Source organism: Acomys minous, assembly GCF_964271855.1.
Source record: "Acomys minous genome assembly, chromosome: 16".
NCBI lineage: Eukaryota > Metazoa > Chordata > Mammalia > Rodentia > Muridae > Acomys > Acomys minous.
This window is the reverse complement of record NC_140498.1, coordinates 18,798,572-18,821,607: the sequence shown is the minus strand read 5'-3', so window position 1 is coordinate 18,821,607 and position 23,036 is coordinate 18,798,572. Positions and strand designations below refer to the sequence as shown.

At 49.2% G+C, this 23,036-nt stretch overlaps 1 protein-coding gene across 2 annotated transcripts in view; it reads left to right on the top strand.

Annotated features, from left to right (window-relative positions):
* Window positions 1-466: 466 nt before the first annotated feature.
* The window catches only part of FSTL4 (follistatin like 4), a 409,848-nt gene continuing 387,278 nt past the window's right edge, over window positions 467-23,036 (top strand). For both annotated transcript variants that reach the window (XM_084762862.1, XM_084762861.1), the window contains exons 1-2: window positions 467-692; window positions 9,162-9,297. In XM_084762862.1, coding sequence (XP_084618988.1) covers window positions 9,172-9,297 — 126 coding nt within the window. In that variant the 5' untranslated portion in view covers window positions 467-692; window positions 9,162-9,171. The remainder of the gene's footprint in view (window positions 693-9,161; window positions 9,298-23,036) is intronic.

Here is a 23,036-nt window from a genome sequence, read left to right as displayed (position 1 = left end):
CTATAGTTGGAAGTAACGAAAACTTTGCTCTTTCACAGGTAGTTGGTTCTAAACGCAGGGAGGGGTGTCCCCAGAATTTTGCTCCAGGGACATCTCTCTTGGTGCAGTGTACTGACCCGCTAAAGCTTCACGAGAAATGGCCGCTGATTGAGAACAATCCTGCGCTTTGAGCAAAGCACAACCTCGGGGGAGGCTGGCCGGGAAAAGAGCTTAAGGGAGAGGAGGCGTGAATAGAAAAACGGAGACAGGGGATCTTCACCTGCTGAGCTTCCTGGAAGCCAGGGGAAAGAGAGCCACTCTGCCGGAGCCGTGCAGGGCGCAGGGAATCCTTGCTCCCCTCGTGCGCACCCGGCTGCTCTACACCTGCCGCCGGTCTGACCCGCAGGCAGGCGGGCGGCGAGCACAGGTGGCGGCGATTGGGCAGGCGGGGCCCGGAGGGTGACGTCACGGGCTCCGGTCCCGGCGGCAGAAATAGGGCAGCCGCGGCAGCGGTGGCACAGCGGAGGGCGGCGGAGGCTCAGAGAGCTGGAGCGTAGACTCTTTCTAGCACGCGGGGGACCTGCCGACAGCCGGAGAGGACCCAGCGGAGGACGCGGGGTCCGGGTCGCCGCCGCAGTCGCCGCCACGGGGCGCTCCCTCCCTTCCACCCGAGTCCGGCCACCTGGTCTTCCCTTCGGCCCCGGCCGCCGTAGGTAAGCGGGTCTCAGCTCCAGAGCAGATGCGGGTATCCGAGTCCTGCCACCACCGCCAGCCCGTCCCGCGGTTCCCGGCCGGTATCCCGACGCCTGCAGCTCCGCAGCTCGCTGCAGGGCCCGGTGCGGGCGTTCGCTGGTCCTTACTGCCTACGCCTGGAGAGCCAAGTTTGCGCGCCTGGCCGCGGGCACGGGACCGCAGGGCCGGGGCTCGACAGGGCCACCCTGGATGTTGTGGGACTGGAGGCTAAAGCTAGGATACCTTGGGCTTGTCACCCGGGGATCAGCGGTGGGGAACAGAGTGAGCCTTACAGGCGCGCGGGGCGCCACGCAGAACCGCTCCGGCTGAGCCCGAAGCTCTCTATCCGCGCCACTCTTGGGTTCTGAACCCCGAATGGCCTCAGTCGAATCTCCGCGAGCAACAGACCCTGCCTCGGACCCGTGCCCTTGGCTGGGATCTAGAGTGCAAGGCTGGCATCCCCTGCATCTTCTTCCCCTCCGCTTTGCGGAGAAACTTGCGTCCCCTTGTCGCAGCCAAAAGATAAGCTGCGCCTCTCCTGGTCCTCGTTACCCCATGGTCCTCGGTGTAGGAAGCTCTAGGGGAGAGCGTCAGGGTAGAACCCTGCCTAGAGACCTTGTGGCTTTTATCCTGCAAGGCTACAGTTGCTTTCAGTAAGCGGCTGCTGTAACCCACTGAGGAGTATCTAGGGAGCAGTTTGCCCTGGGAACATTCAGGTTGGGGCCTTGGTGCTAAGAGTGGTTGTGAGCTGGGGGCGCGCACGGGGGCGGAGGGGGGGGGTGGCTCTGCCTAACTGAAAAGAGACCATTTGCAAGTTCAGAGGGGACCCAGAGAAAGCAGGTAGATAGCTGCTCTTGGGGCGCGCTTGTCACCTAGAGTTTGGGTTCCACTGCAGCAGGAGGCTCTGAGTACTCTCTGCAGCTGACAAAGCCAAATCCCACTTGGCTCCCCCCCCCCCCCATACTTGCCACCTGAGGACTTCATGCCTGAAACTCTTGCAAGGGAAGGAAATGCCAACAGTCGGTAGAGCTCGCGATGCCCTGCATTTGGCGAACATCTATACTATGCTTTGGTCCGCTCAGTGTTCCCTGGGAGTTGGGGTCCCAACAAGGTCTGCGGTTTTTTTTCCCCCAGAGCTGGTCCACCTTGCACTCCCGGAGGACTTCCCTCCAGATTACTGTCCCTTGACACTGATGAATAGCGCTTCGGTAGCCTCCCCTCTGTTCCCCTCTAGGTGTCGCTTCCACCGAGGTTTCCATGAGTGAAAAACAGCGCCAGTAGCTTTAGTCTGTTGTCTTACTAAATCTGTTCCAAGCCTGTGCGCCAAGAATTGTACTAGATGCCCCCTACCCGTGAGGTAACCAAATCCATCCCCCTTTTTTATGCGTCTTACACAGAAATGGAGTAATAGCTAGCTTAAAACGTGACCAGCAGCACCCCTCGGCATTTTCTAAGGAGGAAAAAGGGGCCTTGAAGAAGACATCAGGACTTTCTCAGAGAGTCCCCAAGTTATTTTCCTACCCACCAGCCACTGGTGAAGCAGGGGAGAATTCGAACAGTCTGCTCTCATCCCTGGTACTGGCCAGTGTCTGTTCTAGTCCCTCTGGCTCTGAGGGCAGGCTCTGGTGTGGACACTGGTGTGGACAGGAAACAGGCAGGGCGCTGAGTAGGGCTTGTGTGGTATAGGAACTCCAGCACCTCTCCAGCAAACTCTGGAACCCCTATACCTTGCGGAACCTAGTCACTTCCGGTTTCAGTTGTGTGAGAAGGGACTGCAGGCCTCGGCCATTCTGCTACCATCGGCTGGATGCTGGCTTTCTTTCTCCCATCATGGGAACCAACACTTCTCTTCTAAGAAAGATTTCCACCTGAACCAACCTGGTCATCCGAGGAAAGAGTCTGTTGGATATGATGTGCTAACATTCCTAATCATGGTGTCCCAGGAGCTTTTATTTTCCTCTTCGAATTTTGAGGTCACCAATTTTTGTTAATTCCAGAAAGGCTCTTTCTTCCCTACCTCCCAACTCCCTTCCAGAGGAGGGACCAGTTTGCTGAGCTGGGGGGGCAGTGTGAGGACTTTGATTTCTTTGTCTGTGCCCAGCAGGTGAGTGTAGGAGGGGGAGGCTGGGTCACTCACCATGCTTTTCCTTCTGCTAAGGCCTTGCAGCACCCATTTATTTATGGTGACCTCGTGTGGTCATCTTCTGTTCCAGGGGCTGGCATTGCATAGTTCAGATTTCACAAGCCCGCCCTCAGTGTGCAGCCTGTCTCTGGAGGTGTCTTCTCTGCAGGTCACCGTCTGGCCTTGCTTATGTGTCGTTACCGTTGTCCTTCTGAGATCAGATATCTCAAGAGGGTGTCATCCCCTGAAGTACGTTGCCTATTAATGCATAACATTAAGGCATAGGACATCAAACATAATGGAAAAAAAAAACACAGTTAAAGGACATATTTAAGAGGAGCCACCTGAAGATTGGGTGGATGAGGGTGATTAGAAGCCGTGGGTGAATGTATATAAAACCTCAGTTCCAAGATGAATGTCATCAATTTATGCGTTGCACGTGGAATAGTTTAAGTATCCAGTTCATCAGTTGTTGGGACATATATAGAGTACATAATTAGTAGAAAATGCAACTTAGGGCTGGTGAGATGGCTCAGTGGGTAAAGGCACTTACTGTCAGGCCCGACGGCTTGAGTTTGAGTCCCAAGATCCACATGTGGGAGGAGAAAACAGACTCCTCCTGCCTGCTCTTCTCTGACTTTTAAGCACATCCGCACATGTGCGTGTGCACACACCCCCCCCAACAAAGTAAATAAATAATTGTAATAAGCCTTAAAAAAGAAAATGCACTTAACTACGCGGTGCTTAGAGTTGGCCTGACGTAGCTCCATGCTTACCTTCTCCAGGTTCGTATTCTAGGGGCCACCTGGGGACCTTTGATATGAATTCTCTTTTCTCCTAAAACATACACACAAATCAAAACCAGAGTCAAGGCCTTTTAGCAGAAATTATGGTGCAGCCCCTGGTTTCAGGTTGAGCTTGGTATGCACCCTCTCTTCCCAACATTGGGCAGATCCACAGAAAAGGCTGGCAGCACTCCGGGGCTCCCCACTTGATCAATCTTTGTTGTTAACAGATCATGGTATAAGAATATAGTCCAGTTCAAGTATCAAGCAGATGTTTGGCAGTGCAGGTGCCTATAGGGTCCCAGACCTGATTGCTCTCGTAGAGGATCCACCAAGTCATCTTTGTGATTTCTAAGCCATTTGTGTGTGACTAATCCATAGTGACTGGCCTGGTAATGTCCCTGTGTTCTGGAAAAGAGGTCAAGAGAGAAAGAGAGCTGATGAGCAGTGTCCCTGGTGGCCAGCATCCCCACTCATCCCGAAAGATTTGGTTACAAGAATAGACAAGAGTTACCGTAAGCCCATCACCTGTGTAAGACTCTGGTGGCTGATCCTGCACAGTAAATACAGCTTACATGTCAGTGTGTGGTCTCCGAATGGGGACATATCTTGTTTTGTTCTTTTAAAGAATTCATATTAGTTTTAGGCTTTCCCTAATAACCTAATGATTTTAGTCATGGCTTTTCAACTTTCTTCAAAAAGCAACTTGGCATTTGGAATGTTGCGTCACCCTACTTTGTCATAACTCTATAATTTTAAGTACAGAAAGAGAGCAGACACTAGTCTACTTTACAATGTGGGGAAGTCCTGTGGTTTGCACCGAGAGGCTGGAGCACTGCCAAGCACAAACATGACCCGAGAGAGCATGCAAACCTGAGCTTAAGAAAGCAGACAGGAGAAAGAAAGAAAAAAAGAAAGAAAGAAAGAAAGAAAGCAGACAGGTATCCCGGAAGTGGGATGTCGGGGTCAGAGCCAAGCCTTCAATGACTTCCTAAATCTACAGTAGGCAGGATGACAACAGCTGGTTCTCCTGTCCATGAGAGAAGGTTGAGAACCAGGTGGACCACAGGAAAGGATGATGTGCGTCTTCAAACTAAGATGTTTAATCTGCCAAGTGATTGATTCTGCCACATCATTTGGAAGATGAGACTGTCTTGCCTTTTTATAGGGGGCCTCAGGGGCTCCAACCTGGTGGAGCCGTAACCACTGCTAGGGATCTGACCAGCACTGAATGAAACATCCAGTGAATGAGGTGTAATCTCAGAGGAGATCTAGGTTGATAGACAGAACCTGTGACCTTATGAATAGCTCATCCCCAGATCTGTGATGGAAGAATTCTTACTAAAGGCCAGCAAGGCTGTTTACATTGGAGCTGCAATGAATTCAGTAACAGCTTGACTTCCTCAAAGTGACTTGTGCTCCGTGGAGTTGGAGGAGCATCCTTGCCTCCTAGAGTCCTGTGTGATGTGTCTTGGAGAGGAGTGCGCCAAGCCTCACCCACTCAGGGACCAGGGGCAGATGGATGACTACTTGCCTCTTTCCCCTCCCTCTGACTCTTCGTCCATGGCCAGAGCCCTGACAAGCAAAGGAGGCTGGCTGTGGGCCCCTTTCAGGGGCGAGAAGGGACTCAGGGTTCAGAGCCCCCCAGTTTGCTTTGTGCTTATGGACTCCGTCATATGAGAAAAGAACTGCCTACCAAGCTTAAATATTGGCAGGGATGGGGATAAATTGGAGAACAGGATGTAAGGGAACCTCCCACCTTGTAGCTTTGGCAGGGTACTTACCCTCCCCGTGACCCTGTTTTCTCTGTCATCAGATGCAGGGGGAGGATAGTCATTGCCTTCCACATGGAGTGAGTTGAGGATTATGAGCGAATGCCTGTGAAGCAGAGAGAATAGCACCTGACACAGTAATTGCTATGTGAGCGTTAACTAAATAGAGACTCTCTATTTGGTTATTAGACAGATCATCAGAATTGATCTAGACCCAATATTAATTCTTCTTTTTTTATTGACCGAATTGTCATAAAGCTCAAGTTGGAAATTTTTAGGCTGTTGCTGCTCTAGATGTAATGAATTGTCAATCACTCTTTGTATAAAATGACATCCAAGACACATCCACAGTGTAAATGAAATCAGCTCGTGGTGGCCAAACTGAGCTGCGTTTTATAAAGAAGCTGTGTAGGCTTATTTCAGCACTTGGTCTGGCTCACATGTTTCCCTGTCTTCAAATAAGGTCTTAATAGGAAATCTCAATGCAAACTGGATAAAGACCGCTACCAGCTCCAGCTACCAAGGCTGGTGCCGGGTTGGCGTGTCCTTAAACACCACTCAGAATCCAGCCAGCTTAATGCTCACCCTCTGGACCTGCTTCTTAAATGAAGCTACAGGGTGCTTGCCAAGACAATAAGAGAAACGAATGGATTTTATTTTGATGCTGTCCATTAATAATAAAACACCAGACATAATTGGTCTTAGATTACTAAGCAAATTGAAAATAAAGCGTTAGATTGTGTGGTTTGCGTACTTCATAAATCCAGGAGTTGACATCTGTACATTAAGTAGGGTGGATTTTGATTATCTCTCTGTTTTTAGTGGGTTCAGGCAAGGAGGCACAGTGAAGGAAGTAAGTGGGCCTTTAAATGCAGGCACTTACCTCACAAGCATTGTTAGTGGACTAAGTATCGGCGAGTTTTAGAAAGAATAGAAAGCAGTCTTTCTCATTTTAGCGTGAATTACTATAGTTGGCCCTTAAAATATGCAAAAGTCCAGTTGCTGCCATCTGCAGTCTCTGGAACATGGCTCCGGGTTCAAAAGAGGAGAATTCATGGAGAATATGGGGTTGCCCTATTTATTTTTAAAACAAACAGAACAGTTGCATTGGGGGAAGTATTTTCTTGTAGCCCCACGTATTCTTTTCCTTCTGCTGTCTCATCCCTGAGGGCTGCCCATCCTTTGTACAGAGTCAAGCAGCCGCTGGCTCAAGTCCCAGGCCTCAGGAAAGTAGCAGCCGAAGCCATCAGGTGTGGAGATGGTGACATTTTGATGATAGCTACTGCCCACCTGGACCGCCTCCCCAGTAGCTCACCTTTGCCGACAGTTGCCAAGAAATGAACGGCTGGAGACAGAGTCAGAGCCATGGGGTTCTCTGGAGACCTTGTCATTTCATTAGCCAGTATGTGGTGTCCCAAGTTTTAGTCAGCCTTTTCTTCCCAGGGGACATTTCTGTCTCACACATGGGGATGCAGCCAGAGGAACTGAAATATAGCACAAGTGGCTTTGTTTGGTGGCCTTGGCCATGAGTGACTGAGTGACAGCCTTTGTCTCTTGTCTAGGTCAGAGATTCTTTTTTAAAAAATATATCTTATTAATTTATTCATATTACATCTCAATTGTTATCCCCTCCCTTGTATCCTCCCATTCCTCCCTCCCTCCCATTTTCCCCTTACTCCCCTCCCTTATGACTGTGACTGAGGAGGACTTCGTCCCCCTGTATATGCTCATAGGGTATCAAGTCTCTTCTTGGTAGCCTGCTATCCTTCCACTGAGTGCCACTAGGCCTCCTCGGTCAGAGATTGTTAAACTGTTTCTACTCCTGGTTCCTTTTCAACCTCCTATACAAACTAGATCTACAAAACAGATATTTACTGATAATAAATCTTAAAGACTTTTTTTAAAGATTTGTGTATTATTTTTAAGTGTGTGTACTACAGCGCAGGTGCCTCCCACTCCACCGCAGGCCAGAGGCATCAGAGCTTGGGGTACAGACAGGTGGTTGTGAATAGCCTGCCATGAGTCCTGAGAATCAATCAGATCCTCTGCGAGAATAGTGTGTGCTCTTAGTCAGCCAGCCACATCTCCAACCCCCAAGAAATTTATTTTAAAACAGTTCTTTAGTATACATGCACTTTTACTATTTGTTAAAGATAACAGTAAATTTGCATGCTTGTGAAATGGATGCGCATAAGAAATTAAGCTTTGCTGTGTATTTGGTACTGCAGAGGGAAGAGCATGTGTTTCTCGAAATGGATTAATATTTTGATTTTATAGTCGTCAGTGTTGAGCACTGTGTCACATAAATACATGGTACAAAATGGCAGAAGGGTGTTCAGGACCATTTCAGAAGCGGCTGGAAATTCTCTCCTGCTCCTGAGCCAAAATTCATTTAACAAGTTTTAGGAAATTCCAGCCAGCAGCTCAAATTGCAATAAAAAAAAATATCAAACATTCTTATACAATACCATCCAAATATATATACTCATTTGATACTTACATGCTGAGGAACGATGGTAGGAAAATATTAAGGGACTTTGTCTTCTGTAATCAAACCATTGTGTTTCCAGAAGAGAGAAAGCTTTGTGTTCTCGGTGAAACACTGGTTTGGAGCCCACAGTGGTCCTGGTTCTGAGCCAAGTTGTCGCAGGCAGTATTTAGGGGTAGTATTGTCGGGTCACACGGCACAGGCTGGCATACTCAGAGTCAAGGCTGCCACGAGGTGGTAATATGGAAGGAATGTGGGTAAGCGTCACCTGAAACTCCCAGGATTCATTGTGCATTTGCTTTTTAATTATTGTTGGCTCTGTATTTTACTGTTTAGCACATTCTGCCATTGCCCAATTTTTCAAACATTTCTTTAAGCGTGTCCATTTATTTAGCATGTGCATGTGGGGGCTGGGTATGTATGTCATGGTGAAACAACCTGCAGAAGTCAGCTTTGGGAGAATTGAACTTAGGTAGTCAGGCTTAGCAGCAAGTGTCTTTACTCACTGAGTCACCTCTCCAGGCCCTCACCAGCATCTCCTAAGCTCCGTGTGCATAGACTCAAATGCTTTCTTGGGAAACTGGGGTATAGAGATGCCCAATAGATGTGACTCAGCTGACTCACCCTGGTTGTCCTTAGAGGTGTGTGCTAGTTGGTGGCATTTCAAGCGGGATACTGTCTAATGGCTTACATTTGCAGAGTCATACTGTGTGTCTGGCACCAGCTGTTCCCATTTTCAGAGAACTCATATGAGGTTCATAGTACAGTCCCCATTTTAGGACGGTAAATGGAGGCTCCGAAGTAATGTGACTTCTCCCAAGTAAAATATAAGGGTGTGTACTGTGTTTTACACTTAGATTAATCTGATTCTTTGTGTGTATGTTTGGGTGTATATGTGTGTAGTTGCATGTGAATATGGAAGCCAAATTCATCCTTGAGTGTGCTTCCTCACCAGCCAGCCATCTTGGTTTTTTGAGGGAAAGAGTTTTTCTCACTGGCCCATGGCTCACCAAGTAGGCAGTGCTGACTGGCCAGTGAGTCCCTGGAGTTTGTCCTCCACCTTCCCAGCCTGGGATTAGAGATACAAACTGCCATCCCCAGCTTTTTAATGAGTCCTGGGGCTCAAACTCAGGTCCCGAAGCAAGCCACCCACCCAGCCAGCCCCTCAGGTTAACCTGATTCTGGATGTGAATCAAAGCCCCCACCCCGGCCCTCTTACAACCCCCCCCCATGACTTCCTACTCCTTCCCTCCCTCGCTGAGCCTTTGTTGTTTTCTCAACAGACCCGACAGAATGAAACCAGGAGGCTTCTGGCCACATCTAGCCCTACTCGGGGTCTCCCTGCCAGCTGTGCTGGGATGGATGGACCAAGGAGCCAGCAGAAGCCAGAACGTGGTTCTGGGAGAGTCACAGGCCGAGGTATGGTCCCAGAGCTACGGACACGACATTTCATACAGACTGCTTTTCTTTTCTGTGTTACAGTGTCTGATTGCTCTCCCACTTGTAGATCAATTAGACCACCGCATAAAGTCAAATTGCATTCCTTTTCTGCTAGGGGACTAGGGGACAGGAGGAGACAACAGGCGTTGTCACAGGTGAGCCGCGGCTCCGGAAATCTCTCAACAGTGAAAGCACACCCCCCAAACCATGCATTTATTTTCTCTGCACATTTAGCCTTCCACAAAGACCCTCCTAGGACTGGCCTTTCTGTGTATTTAATAAAAACTCCACAAATTCAGACTAATGGGGGGAGCACACCCATGTGAACCGATCAAGTATTTTAATGACAAAATATGTCTTAAAAAGAAACAGGCCTCTTCGGGTATATAGATAAAAAAGAACCAAGCTGAGAAAGACTTGGCGAGCTGGGGTCCTGAGGGAGACAGCTTTAATGAACAGATAAGAATGATTAATGGCTGCTAGGTGTATATAAATACTTCTAAAGAGCTTGGAAAACTTACTCTCGGAACCTCCCCCCAGCGCCTGGCTGCACTGCTAATTGCTTAGTGATCCTGGTCTTAAGATCTGAGACCCTAGCCCTGCTCAAGGTAGCAGGCTCAGCGAATTTGGAGTAGTCTCATGAATGTGGGTGCGTATGGAATGGAGGTTATCTTCAGAAAACGCCTTGTGTAGGTGCTGAACTTTGAAAAGTGAGCATTGCCCCCCCCCTCCCGCCCCACTAAGGCCACCTGGGATTTTTCTCTTTGCCTTGAGCAGCTGAGCCCTTATGGGGGGGCCTTCCCAGGCACCCCCCCTCCATTGTCTTTGCTGATACACGCTGGGCTCCTTTTTTTGCACCTGTGTGTCCATTCCTGGGGAAGGAGAAATCAAAATTACCCCGGAAAAAGTCAACATTCCCAGAGAGTGGATAGAGGGACACACAGTGTGTGTTAGGATTAATGCAGTATTTGATCAAATGACACCAATTTCTCTTTCATCATTACTTAATTGTCATGCGATCCCAAACCTGCAAACCTTACTCTTCGGGGAGTTTGGGGAGTAATTTGATGCGTGCCTCTCCTGCTGAAGTTGGTGCAGTGTGCTTTTTGTCTTGAGTCGATGATTAAATAGAAACACTATTGCTGCTGTCGAAATCTATGAAGGACATGCCTTTAATGTTGCTTTGAAAGAGTCAAATGGCGACGGCGGCGGCTGGGCTGGTGAGAGCCACATTTCCCATGTGGGAAAGCTTCATTTTTATACTCATATCCCAAGGGTAAACCATCACTTAAGCCCTACAGATCCACCCTTGAATATTGAATAGCAAAGCAAACAGGCATGCCTTCCAGGTAGCTTACCCTCCTGAAGGTGGGGGGCTCCTTGTCCATCTTTGGTGAATCACTTATTTCAATTAAGAGACAAGCCAATTAAAGTGGGATTTAGCTGATGGTAAATGGAAGGCAAGTTAACATCACCCAGAGCCCCCTCTATGAGAGCTTAAACCAGGTGCCTTCTGGAGCAACGGGAGAGGAGAGGCCATGCTGCACACTGGAGGAAGGAGGACTTCTCTTTGTTTGGGGTTATCCTCTCCTCCCCCATCCTCTTCCCCAGTTCCAGCAGTTTCTCCCAAGCCCAAGAATGTCACTGGCTGCTTCAGGAAGGAGATGACTGTAGTCTCCTAGAGGCAGCTGGCCTTCGGTCATACCTCTCAGGTATAGCTTTATTTTCTGCTGTGCCTTAACTCACTGAGCCTGTTCCTAGCTGTGATTAATGAGTTGGTCATGCTGTGAGTGGGCCAAGTCTATGGAAACTGAGGGTGGCTTCGGTCAGTGTTTAGTTACCAGGAAAGAGCAGAGCATCCGCTGCAGTGGAAGGGCCTTGCTCACTTTGGTTGTACTTGAATACCTCCCCACAACCCCTTCTCTGGTGTGTGTGTGTGTGTGTGTGTTGTGGTGATGGTAGGGAGGTGCCTGGTCATGTACCATGCTGAGACCATCGTAGGACATAAGACATCCTCAATTGCTGGCTGCCTTAATCCTTTGCTACAGGGTCTCTCACTGAACCTGACGATAGCTGCTTTTCAACTGGGCTAGCTGGTCAGCAAGCCCCAGGTATTCTGAGGCATGCACAGCAAGTGTTCTTTCCTACTGAGCCATCTCCCTACCCCATGCCATCCTTTCTTAATATATGTCTCATTTTGCCCTTCCTCTAACCCAGCAGCTCTCAGCCTTTCACAGGAGTCACCCAAGACCATCAGAAAACACAGATACTAACATTATGATTCACAATAATAGCAAGATTACAATTATGAGGTAGCGAAATATTATTTTATGGTTGAAGGTCACCACAACATGAAGAACTGTGTCAAAGGGTCACAGCAATAGGAAGATTGAGAACCATCACTCTCACTAAGCCATTTTTTTAAAAGCCATGGTTCTTACTGCTTTTCTAGAACATTCTTGGACTACTGTTCATCGCAGATGTCTTGTTTTCTGAATTCTTAGTCTTTAAGACAAAAAATTGATGTGCCCATTTTTATTTATTTCTCTCTCTGTGTATGTGTGTGTATGAGAGAGAGAGAGAGAGAGAGAGAGAGAGAGAGAGAGAGAGAGAGAGAGAGAGAGAGTTTTTATATGTATCACATGAGAGCTGACCCACAAAGGCCAGAAGGTATCAGATGTTCTGGCTTGAGTTACAGGAGATTGTGAATCATGTGACCTAGGTGCTGGAAATTGAACCCACGTCCTCTGCAAGAACAGCAAGTGCTCTTTAGCCATTTCTCCAGCCCCTTCTTGGTCCATCTTATCCTTTTTCTTACTTATGTACTTCTGTTTTACATGTAGATGGAGCCAATTGTATTTATCTTTCTCTCTCTCTTAGTATCTTATTAATTTTATGAGCAAAATGGAGGCTTCGGTTTCTTTGTTTTGTCGATCAAAACTTGATGTAAAAATCCAGTATCTGTCATGAGATCATCTTGCTTCTTCTAAAATTCAGACTAGGCCACCAGGTGGGTGATCTTTGTATTACAGAAGAGATCTCTATGTCCTGGGACAGGATACAGTGTCCCCTGCTAGCAGGGAGCAGCTTGCAGTTCACTTGGGCTTACTTTTGTTGTCATTTTTGAGACCTAGTTTCTCTGTTTGGCCTTGTCTGTCCTGGAACTCACTCTGTAGACCAGGCTGGCCTTGAACTCACAGAGATCTGCCTACTTCTGCCTCCTGAGTGCTGGAATTAAAGGCGTGTGCCACCACTGCCCAACCTGGTCTTACATCTTACTGACTGATATCAGTGTTTCCCCTGAGGATCATGGCGTCCGGGTAGTTTCCCCTTTGAACTATAGTTAATCATATATTCTTAACTCACTGTCCAAGCTGTACTGTTGTCTCGACTCTTCCTCAGATAGTCTTATTTTGGAGAAGGATCCAAACCAAGAGAGTTTTGTGTATGTGCGCGCATGTATTCTCACACATGCACAAAGACGTCTTTTGAAAGCAATTAGAGCCAATGTGATTTTTGGTAAGTTATTGTTTCTTGTACAAAGTCCGTGGTTGAAATAGCTTCCAGGAGTTTACTGTTAGACAGATGTGGGTTAGAGATGCAGCTGCGGGGTATGCCTTTCTCTTCCCAACAGCTGAGGGGTAGAATGTGGCCTTGAATGCTAATGGCATTCTGGATTTAAAAGAAATCATTCTGAGGTAGAATTCATTGGAACCTTAAAATATTATAACATTACCCTCCTGCCTCACCTTATACCGGGGCCAAGGTAAAGCTGATTGCCCTTGACCTCCACATCTGAAATCCAACATGACAGGTTGGTTAAGGGCCAATATGACTCCACAAGTAGAAAAGGCCATATCAGACTTCTTCTGACAGGTTGCAGTCAAAAAGGTAGGCGCACTGACAGTACCAGACAAAACCGCTGCAAAGCCCACAGAGATCGCTCAGTGGCTAGGAGTGCATACAGTGGACCCAGATTCCATTCCCAGCACCTGTGTGGGTTGACACATGGCCACCTGCTAAGTCTAGTTCGTGGGGATCAGATGTTTCTAGCGTCCTTAGACACTGCCCTCATAAGTGTGTGTGTGCGCACGCACACGCACGCGCACACACACATACACACACACACTTACTTGAAAATAAAACAAATCTTTAAATTTTCTACAAGTTACGTGTATAAGAAATAATTAATTTCATGTATTGACTTGGGTTTTGTGCCTCAAAGAGTTCATTATATGGGTACAAATATTCTCAAATCCTCTCAAGTCCCAAATTTAAGCCACTTCTGGTTCCCAGCACTTCAGGGAAGGATTTGATATGATGGGTGACTGAGACATCAGAAGAGTATGAAGAATGACTTAGCAACAGCTCCCAGAGGACTGCCCTGTCCTTGCAGGGTGGGCATTTGTGGGCTCCTTCAGTGAGAGCTGGGTACTGAGTGCCAGCACTAGTGTCTGACCTAACTGCTGGACTCACGGATGGACAGGGAACCTGTCTGCAACCATATGCATCCTTCGTGCACTTTACTTGATTTGATGCTGTGTTGTCATGTTCCGTAGAACATATTTTGCATGCATAGTCCCTTTAAAATTATACTCCAGGGCCTGCAGACCAGCCTTAGGCTTGGAGGTCAAACCCATGTTTTCAGCATTAGCAGACTCTCTGAAAGGGAAGTCTCTGAGGAGCAAATGTGTAAGATGGGATTAATTGACTCCAGCCTACCCCAGGGGTCAGACTCTGGTCATTTAAATAGGTATGGCCCCCATAGACTCATGTATGTGAATACTTGGCTCATAGGGAGTGGCACTATAAAGAGGTGTGGCCTTGTTGGAGTGGGTGTGGCCTTATTGGAGTGGGTGTGGCCTTATTGGAGTGGGTGTGGCCTTGTTGAAGGAAGTGTGTCACTGTTGGGGGTGGGTTTTGAAGTTTTATATGTTCAAGCAACACTCAGTGAAACTGTCCCCTTCTGTTGCCTACAGATCAGTAGAACTCTCAGCTCCTCCAGCACCGTGTCCACCTGCACTCTGCCATGGTCCTCACCATGACAATAATAGAACAAACCTCTGAAACTGTAAGCCAGCCCCAGGTAACTGTTGTCCTTTATAAGAGTTGCCATGATCATGGTGTCTCTTCACTGCAATAGAAACCCTGACTAAGCAGACTCAAAAGCACTTATTCACACTGACTGGCTGGCTCCTTCCTTTTTTTCTACAGGAGTTGGCCACAGATATAGACTACCGGTGGCCACTCATGTCCCTAACTGGACCTGTCACTTTGCAGGCACCCTACGTGTCCTCAGGCTGGCCCTAGATTGCTGCCGGCTTGGGCCAATATAGTTTCATAAGCATTTTATTGTTACTATCTTACCAGCTTCTACCCTTTTTAGGAAAGTCCCACCTGGGAGCCCCAGGCCAGAAGGTTGATTGTCTGCAGAGGGTGAGGTCCATCCTTACCCTGCCTCTGCCCTGGCTATAGGCATGGAGAAAAGAAACTGTCCTCCCTGAACAATCAGGAGCCCAGGCTGGGCGCTTGTCATAGCCTCCCACCTGCAGGCAAATATGTACATCTATGTAGTTTCCAAGGTGAAGCATGGTAGCCGGCCCTCCTAGGTGCATCCCTGCCTGCAGCGCTAGTGTGGACCGTGTCCACCCCGGTGCCTCCTGAGCTTCTGTGTGCTTCAACAGCCCAGGGCCATCTGAGATGCAGCTGGTCTGCTTGCCTGGGTCCTGAGTCTGAGTTTCTCACAGGCTCCTGGCAATTCAGGCACTTTCCATTCCAGGGGGTGCTGGGCAGAAGAGCTTGGAAATGGGAGTTGCGGGGGGGGGGGGGTTGCCGCCACTTCTTCCATATGCACATGTAAGCACAGTTTTAGCTGGACTCCTCCCCGGCTGGTCTGTTGGTGATTTTAAGTCCTTTGAGAGGCAGTCCTCAGTGGCTGCTGTGATGGCTATGGTTAATCGTCAACTTGAGAGACCCCAGAATCTGCTGAGAGATGGGCCTCCTCTGGACGTGCCTGTGGGGATTATCTGATTATGTTAATTGATATGGGAAGACTCATCTTAAACGTGGCTTGGACCATTCCCTGGCGGGGGACTGTGTAAGTGCAGGAAAGCAAGCGGAGCAGCTGCGTGTGTCCATTCACTGTCCTAACTTATGAGGCAACACAGCAGCTGCTTTCAACTCCCGCTGCCTTGACAACCCCGCCCCCCTCCCCCTCCATCCCCCACCCCCCAGGGCTTGATGGGATGGACCTTTAACTGTGAAAGCTAAAACAAGGCCTTTGTCCCCCAGGTTGCTTTGGTCAGTGTTTTTTTATCATAGCAACAAGATAGGAAACTAAGACAGATGATGAGGGTGGTCACACCCCTGTCCCCAGAACATCCACAGACTTCCCCACCACCACGTACCCAAATTGGTGTCTCGCCCCCACCCCACCCCCACCCCCATTCTGTGGCCACAGCTGTGTAGAGACTGCCAGATCTGGGATGATACTGTCTGGGGTCTTATGTTTACTTTATCTTTGACAGGGGACATACACCAATGTCTATGCGTCTCATAACTTGACTCCCAGCGAGCCACCCTCTCTGCAGGCCGCTGTGTTCCCTTTAGCGGTTTGACATCATGGTTGACAGAGTTTTAATTGGCCTTGAAAAGTTCTGTGACCCAGGAAAATGAGCATTTATGAGTTCACAGAAAGCCATTATTTTTCTTCCTCTTAATTTATGCATCCAACAATTTTTTTTTTTTTTGCCTTTGCAGCTAAATAATCTGTGGGACATTAGGCCACACACTGTAAATGGGGCTGTGGTTACCATCTTTGGGGCAAGTTGTATCGGCAACTTTGCCAAGCCCCAACTGTCAACTTAATTTATCTTCCGTGACTCTTGGGTTATCACTCTGGCTTCTCATTTAGAAAAAGTATGGTGGTGCCAGGCTGATTCTAAGAACCCCCATGAGTGGCTTGTCCTTTGCTATCCTGCCAAGGCAAAGCAGTTGTCCTGCCTCTGTTGCTGTGGTCTCTGCCTGTGAGGCTTCTGGGCCTGTTCCTGCCACTAACCACAAAAGGTAGAGGCTCCAGCTCCAGAAATGGAGTCCTAGGATGGAGCACAAAGCAGGCCCTGTGTTCAGAGCGGGAGACGTTTAGGGAGTCCACATATTGGTACTGAATGGGAGACACTCAGGTAGTTGCCGTCTGTCATCTGCCCCTTTCCCTCAGCCTCTCTTGTAGAGAGAGGTGCCATGTCCTCTGTGTGTTCTCTTCTGCCAGGAAGATACAAAGAGCTAGATCATTAGGGGGTGTGATTGATTAGCACAAATGAGGTCATGATCTCCTGGGGGGCCACATAAGCCAAATGTGGGGGGCTCTGAGAGTCACAGGACTGGGACTAACTTTCTTCCATTTCTCCTTTACGTTTTTGAGACAGGGTCTCACTATATAGATGTGGCTGGCCTTGAACTCACAAGACACCCACCAGCCTCTGCCTCCCAAGCGCTAGGACTTTATTTCTTTTTGATGGTCTTGCTCTATAGCTCAGACTGACTCTGAAGTCAAGCCCTTCCTGTCTCCACCTTCTCAGTGCTGGGATAACACTTGTGCACCACTGTGCCTGAAACGATGTCTTTCCTTGACGTTAGGGCAATTGGGTTAAAGTTAAAGCCTCATTTGAGTTCTGTGTCATCTAAAGCTTGCTTCTCTATTTAAAGAAAGAAGAGCTATTTCCCCAACATTTAAAACCTTGGTTGAAAACTTTCCTTGCAGAAAAGACCTCGTGTTCTATGCTTGCGACAAAGCCACCTTTAGAGCATCTGTCCTAGGCAGATAGACTTCCTGTGCGTAAAGCAGGCCAGCCTCTGATGATACCACTTAAGTCTAGCTACTTAAACCCTCCACTGCCCTCTCCAGCAGTGCAGAGGCCTTGTGCATGCTAGGCAAGTGCTCTGCCACTGAGACCCATCACCAGCTGAGATGTGCCCTATGGTTCTTCTTATGCTCCTCTGCTCTCTTCTGTTTGGTTGGCACACAAGCTGGTATCTTCACATTAGCACTTGACTGTGAAGAATGGGCTTCCCTGCCACATGCACACTGTGGCATACTTATGTTTTTATGTTACAGAGAACTTCCAGGCTGATCCCCCAAGACCCTATATGAGTCCTGGGCTATTCTGGCCACCTGGGAATACGTCATGTCTTAAATCTAAATAAGCAACAGGTCTCTGATGAGCACCCAGCTATGTGCTCCACCCTGTGCTAAGCTCAGCCAATCGACCAAGAGAAATGGGATTTATGACTCCATCCCAAGAGCTTGAGGCTTATTGTAATGTGGGGGAGGGAGTAAAAGGCTGCTGCAGAAGGGAGTCTGAGTTCACAGACAGAATTAAGTAACTATGTTAATGATCCTTTCTAACATAGAAAAGATGTAATGACTAAATTAAGTGCTCAACTTTAGCCTAAAGAAAATTAGGTTTATTTATGGAGTAATTAAAGGAGGAAGTAGCTGGTGCCTCTTGCATCCCTACCCCAGCTCCCAAGATAGGATGCTTTTCCTCTCAGGCCACATATGTCCATTCTCCTGGACACATGTGGTATGGGACAGTCTACTGTTGAACGTTTGATTTGGCACATGGCTCAGCTGCTCTGGATACTTGCAGGAGAGAGGAACGGGGTTAGAGGAAGCTAGCATCTACTGAGTGTCGCCTGCGTAGGGTGGGCATGGTGCTACATGTAGCCACCCACCACCCCCTGGGGTGTTTCAGCCCCCAACATCCTTGCTCTCCTACCCCAGAGCTTGCCTATCTGTACTGTACTCCTCCTCACTGCACACCACTGAAACACCCTAAGGCTGTGGCCTTATTGGCTGTGTGATGCCTGCAGCCACTCAGGGATCTTGGGTGGGCTGTGGGGGGAGGAATGGTTGCTCCTTACATTCTGCTCCATCTTGCTCAGGGAACCACAGCATACACCATCATATCCCAGGGCTCCAAACTGTCATAATATACATCATATCCCGGGGCTGAGGAGTACCACCCTTGACCAGGAGGCTCCTGGCTTAAGTGGTTATAGATAGTTGCTTCTTAGGAATGAAACACCTCTGAGGCCATGTGGACTGGAGCAGATTAATCTGTGGCTCATTATATATTCTAAATGAAAATGTGTATTAGAATTCAAAGGTCAACCCTTCGGAGGGACGGCTACTGCATCAGAAGTAAAGCTGGTCAGACTGTCCAGAGCTCAGGCCTGCCACTGGGCCTGCAGTCTTTGATTCAGGCCTGAGAGAGCTTAGTGAGCAGTGTGTGGAGCGGAACACAGGTTCTGGGAAGGTGGAGGTTGCAAAGGACCCTCAGGGAAGTGGTGGTGGTGGGCTCTCTGTGGAGCTGAGAGCTGGGGTGGCAGTGTTGATCAGCCACCAATTGCACCACATAACCTACTGGAGAAAGAGGAAAAAGAAAGTAGCCTGGTGGACACATGAGCCTGTTGTCCAAGTAGTCCACCAAGTAGTCCTGTTGGTGGCCAGGAACAGGACTATCTGATTAGATGCTTGGGTGGCAGAAGGACCCAGACTTTCTCTAGAACAAACAGCAGGAGGTACCATGGGGCTAAGCGCCCTCTCCCTCCCTCTCTCTCTCTCTCTCTCTCTCTCTCTCTCTCTCTATCATCATCATCATCATCATCATCATCATCATCATCATCATCACCATCATCCTGCTTGTCCCTTCTGCAGACTAGCTTTTCCACAAAGCCAAAGCCAGGAAGCTTGCTCTGCTGCCTTACTGTTGTGAGAGCCTGTGACATGTCTTTGCTGGCGTGTGGACTTCCAGCTCTGGGCTGTGGTCTGTCTCATTCCAGGTTTGTATGGAAACTCATAGGGTGAGCCTGGTGAAACAGTGGTCCCGGACCCAGCTGCTGCTGCTTCTTCTCCTCCTTCTTCTTTTCCTCCTCCTCTTCTCCTCCTCCTTTTCTTTATTTTTAATTTTTAATTTATATTTTCATTCACTTTACATCCCAATCATAGCCTCCCCCTTCCTCCCTTCCCAGTCTTACCCTCCCTCTCTCTCCCCTCCCCCACTTCCCTACTCCTCAGTTAAGAGGAGCTCCCCTGCCATCTCCTCCCCCGACTATCAACCCATACCAGCACATCAAGTCATATCAGGACTGTGCACATCTTCTTCCCCTGTGTCCTCATGGGGCAGCCCTGCCGAGAGGACGTGATCAGAAGCAGGCAATAGAGTCCATGTCAGAGACAATCCCCACTTCCATTTTCTAGGTGACCTACATGAATCTTGAGCTGCCCATCAGCTATGTGTATGTAGAGGGCCTAGGTTAAATCCTTGCGTGGTCCTTGGTTGGTGCATCAGTCTCTTCAAGCCCCCCCACTCCCCGCCTCCCTCAGACCCAGGTTAGTTGGCTTTGTTGAATTTCTAGTGGAGCTCCTGTCCCCTCTAGGTCCTTCTGTACACTCGCCCCCCACAACACACACACACACACACACACACACACACACACACACACGTCTAGAAGACTCCCTGCACTCTACTCAATGTTTAGATATGAGTCTCAGCATCTGTTTTGACCTACTACTGGGTGAAGCCAGTCAGAGGACAGCTATGCTAGGTTCCCTTCTGCAAGCATAGCAAAGTATCATTGATAGTGTCAGGGCTGGCGCTCTCCTATGGGGTGGGTCTCAGGTTGGGCAAGGCATCAATTGGACATTCCCTCAATCTCTGCTCTATCTTTATCCCTGCACATCCTGTAGACGGGGTACATTTTGTGTCAATTTTTTTTGTGGGCGGGTTGGTGTTACCCTTTCTCCACTAAGAGTCCTGTCTAGTAAGAGGGTGTCCTCTTGAGACCCCATGCCCTCTACTAGTAGGAGTTTCAGCTAGAGTCACCCCCATATGCTGCCAGGAGCATACCCTGTCATGGATTTCCAGCTTGTCTCGGAGATGCCCCTGCCCACAGGTGTTCTCTTCTCTCTGCAAGCCCTCTGTCCTCCTGTCCCTGCTCTCCCCACGACTGATCTCCACCCCCATTTCTCTCCCCACTCCCGCTCTTACCCTGTTCCCTCTCTTCAACACCTTCCGCTGTCTATTCTGTTTCCCCTTCTGCGTGAGGTTTAAGCATCCTCCCTTGGGTCCTCCTTGTTACTTATCTTCTTTGGCTGGCCCAGCTTCTTTGGCCAGTGTGGCAGTCCTGACTCGTAAAGTAGTGTTCAGGGACTCTTAAGGACAGTGCAAGTGCAAGGTGGACAGCTCTGGTGAAGGCTGGGAGAGATCACTGTGGGTAGAGGACATGTGGAGCCTAGGGAGCCAGCCTTGGACATCTGAAAAAGCATCAGAAAAACATGAGCTGAGCTCTTACAAAGATGGATGTTCACAGAGTTGATCCCCTCCATCCTTCCCATCAACACTGACCCCCGCCCCCTCCTCCTGGTGCCCACGTTCTCACTTCCAAGGCCCGTACTAAGGCTTGAGTGTGTTTCCCCATAGACAAGTTTTGGAAACTTCAACTTCGATGCCATAGTGTTAGGAAATGGGGCGCAAGGCGAGGTGTTTGGGTCGTGGGGGCTCCACAGGAGGCTGTCAGTTTGGCCTCTTGCTCTCTGGCAGTCTGCCTCTGCTGCTTCCACCTCCACCTTGGGATGATGTGCTAAGGCCATTCTTTGTACCCATCCTCATGATCAGAGCCTTCCCAGCCTCCAGAACAGCGAGCCAGGGCATTTATGCTCATTCGTGTTACTCAGCCTCAGGTCTTCCATTACAGAAACACAGAAAACTAGGACCACTTGTGTCCATACCCTCCCTATGGAGTCAACTAAACAGGAGCAAGCATCAGGATTTGGTGTGGTCGGGTGGTTGAGAGTCACACATTCTACGGCTTCAGGCAGGGCCTCAGAGCAGCAGCTTTGAAATGTAGTTGGGGTTGTTCTTGGTGGGAGAAGACCCCAGGGCAGTGGGATCGTGACTTAACCACACAATTTTATTGGTACACCACTGCCTTACTGATGCCAGTGGCAGCTGGTGACTGAGCTGGTTTGGGGTAACTAGGCCAGAGAGCCATGGGTGCTTCCCTAGCTCTCAGGCTCAGGTCCGCCTTCAGACAGGTCCAGGGCCTCTCTCCGTGTGCTCTGGACTTGTTTTCTGCTGTGGTGTTTAATAGCTGTGGAGCCAGGATTGCGAGGAAGATGAGAAACTGGGGCATCTTCCAACGAGAATACCGGACGTGTGACCTCGCCAGCTCTGATCTGGGGACTGAATAGCTTTCTTACTCATCTCTTAAGGGTAAGAGGGAGATTGCTGAAAGGAATTCTAATTCCTGCCATGAAACCCCTCCAGGTCCATCGCTGGCAATAGCATTAACCAACAGCTTGTCTTGTCAATGCTCTGGGTGGACCACTTCATAGGCTTCTAAGAAAGACTATCTGAGGTCTCGTGTCTGGCTTACTCTTATATACATGACAGCTGGGGCTGTGGGCTGGTGTGAGCTGTTGGAATCTGCCCGCACATACAGCCTTGGAGCAGGGTTTGCACCTGGCTTTCTGACTGCGCAGCTTGTGCTACAGGATGCTACCTGCATTTCCTTGCAGCACATGTTTCCACTGTGAGGAAGGGCCCATCTGATGACACTGAGCCAAAGCAAACAGAGAAGGTGCCCTGCTTCCTGGAAGGAGCAGAGATCAAGAGAGTCTCCCAGGGCCAGCCTGGGCATAGCCTCTTCACTTTCTCCAACATGTACACAGACACACAGACACACACACAGACACACACACACACACACACACACACACACACACACACACACACACACACACACACAATCACATCCCTTCTATACCCTCCCACACCCCAAGAGCTACTATGCAAACCCAGAGAATGAACCACTTCCTGGTTGTGTGTTTGTGTCTCTTCAAGATACCTGCAGGGACTCAGCAACTTGTCCTAATGGGTGGGACCTAGCCTCATCTGGCGATGGCCAGCAGTATCTGCAGGGAAGGCATCAGCTTTCGGGTTGGGAGGGGGGAGGGGGAGGGGGGGCCTAATTCTGTCTTCAAGACTTGGCCTTGAGAATTCCCTGAAGAATGACTGTGGCAGTCTCCCTTTCAGAAGGGAGCCCCTGCAGCCTTGACCTTGGGGAGGGAAGATTCCAGCCTCAGCAACCAAACTGCTGACTGTCAGATAAAGGCATTGGTGGGTCAGGACCCCACCCCCACCCCCCACCCCAGGCCCCACCCCAGCCCCCAGCCCCCAGTAGGAAAGTGCTAGTGTTGGCTGTCTTTTTCATGGGCCACTGGAGAGAGAAAAGAGAGGTGTTGAGGTAAGTCAGAGGCAAGTCTGCATTGAGGATCAGGTCCTGAATGTGGAGGAAGCCCTGTGTTGTGGATTAGCTCCTGCATGGAGGTGCCCCTGGGTAGGGGACCCTGTGGTGGGGCAAACTCCTCCCCACCCCATGTGAAGCAGCCCTGTGTGGATTAGCTCCTGCATGGAGGTGCCCCTGTGCAGGGACCCTGTGGTGGGGCAAACTCCTCACCCCCCGACCCCTGCCCCCGTGTGAGGCAGCCCTGTGTGGATTAGCCCCTGCATGGTGGTGCTTGTGAGCAGGAGCCGCCACATGCAGCAGCTCCTGTATAAACCAGCCTCTACGTGGATTAGTTGGAGAGAGTTACATGGAAGAGCTCCTGGGGGAATTAACCTCTATTATTTTAATGAAAGAAAATCCCAATTATT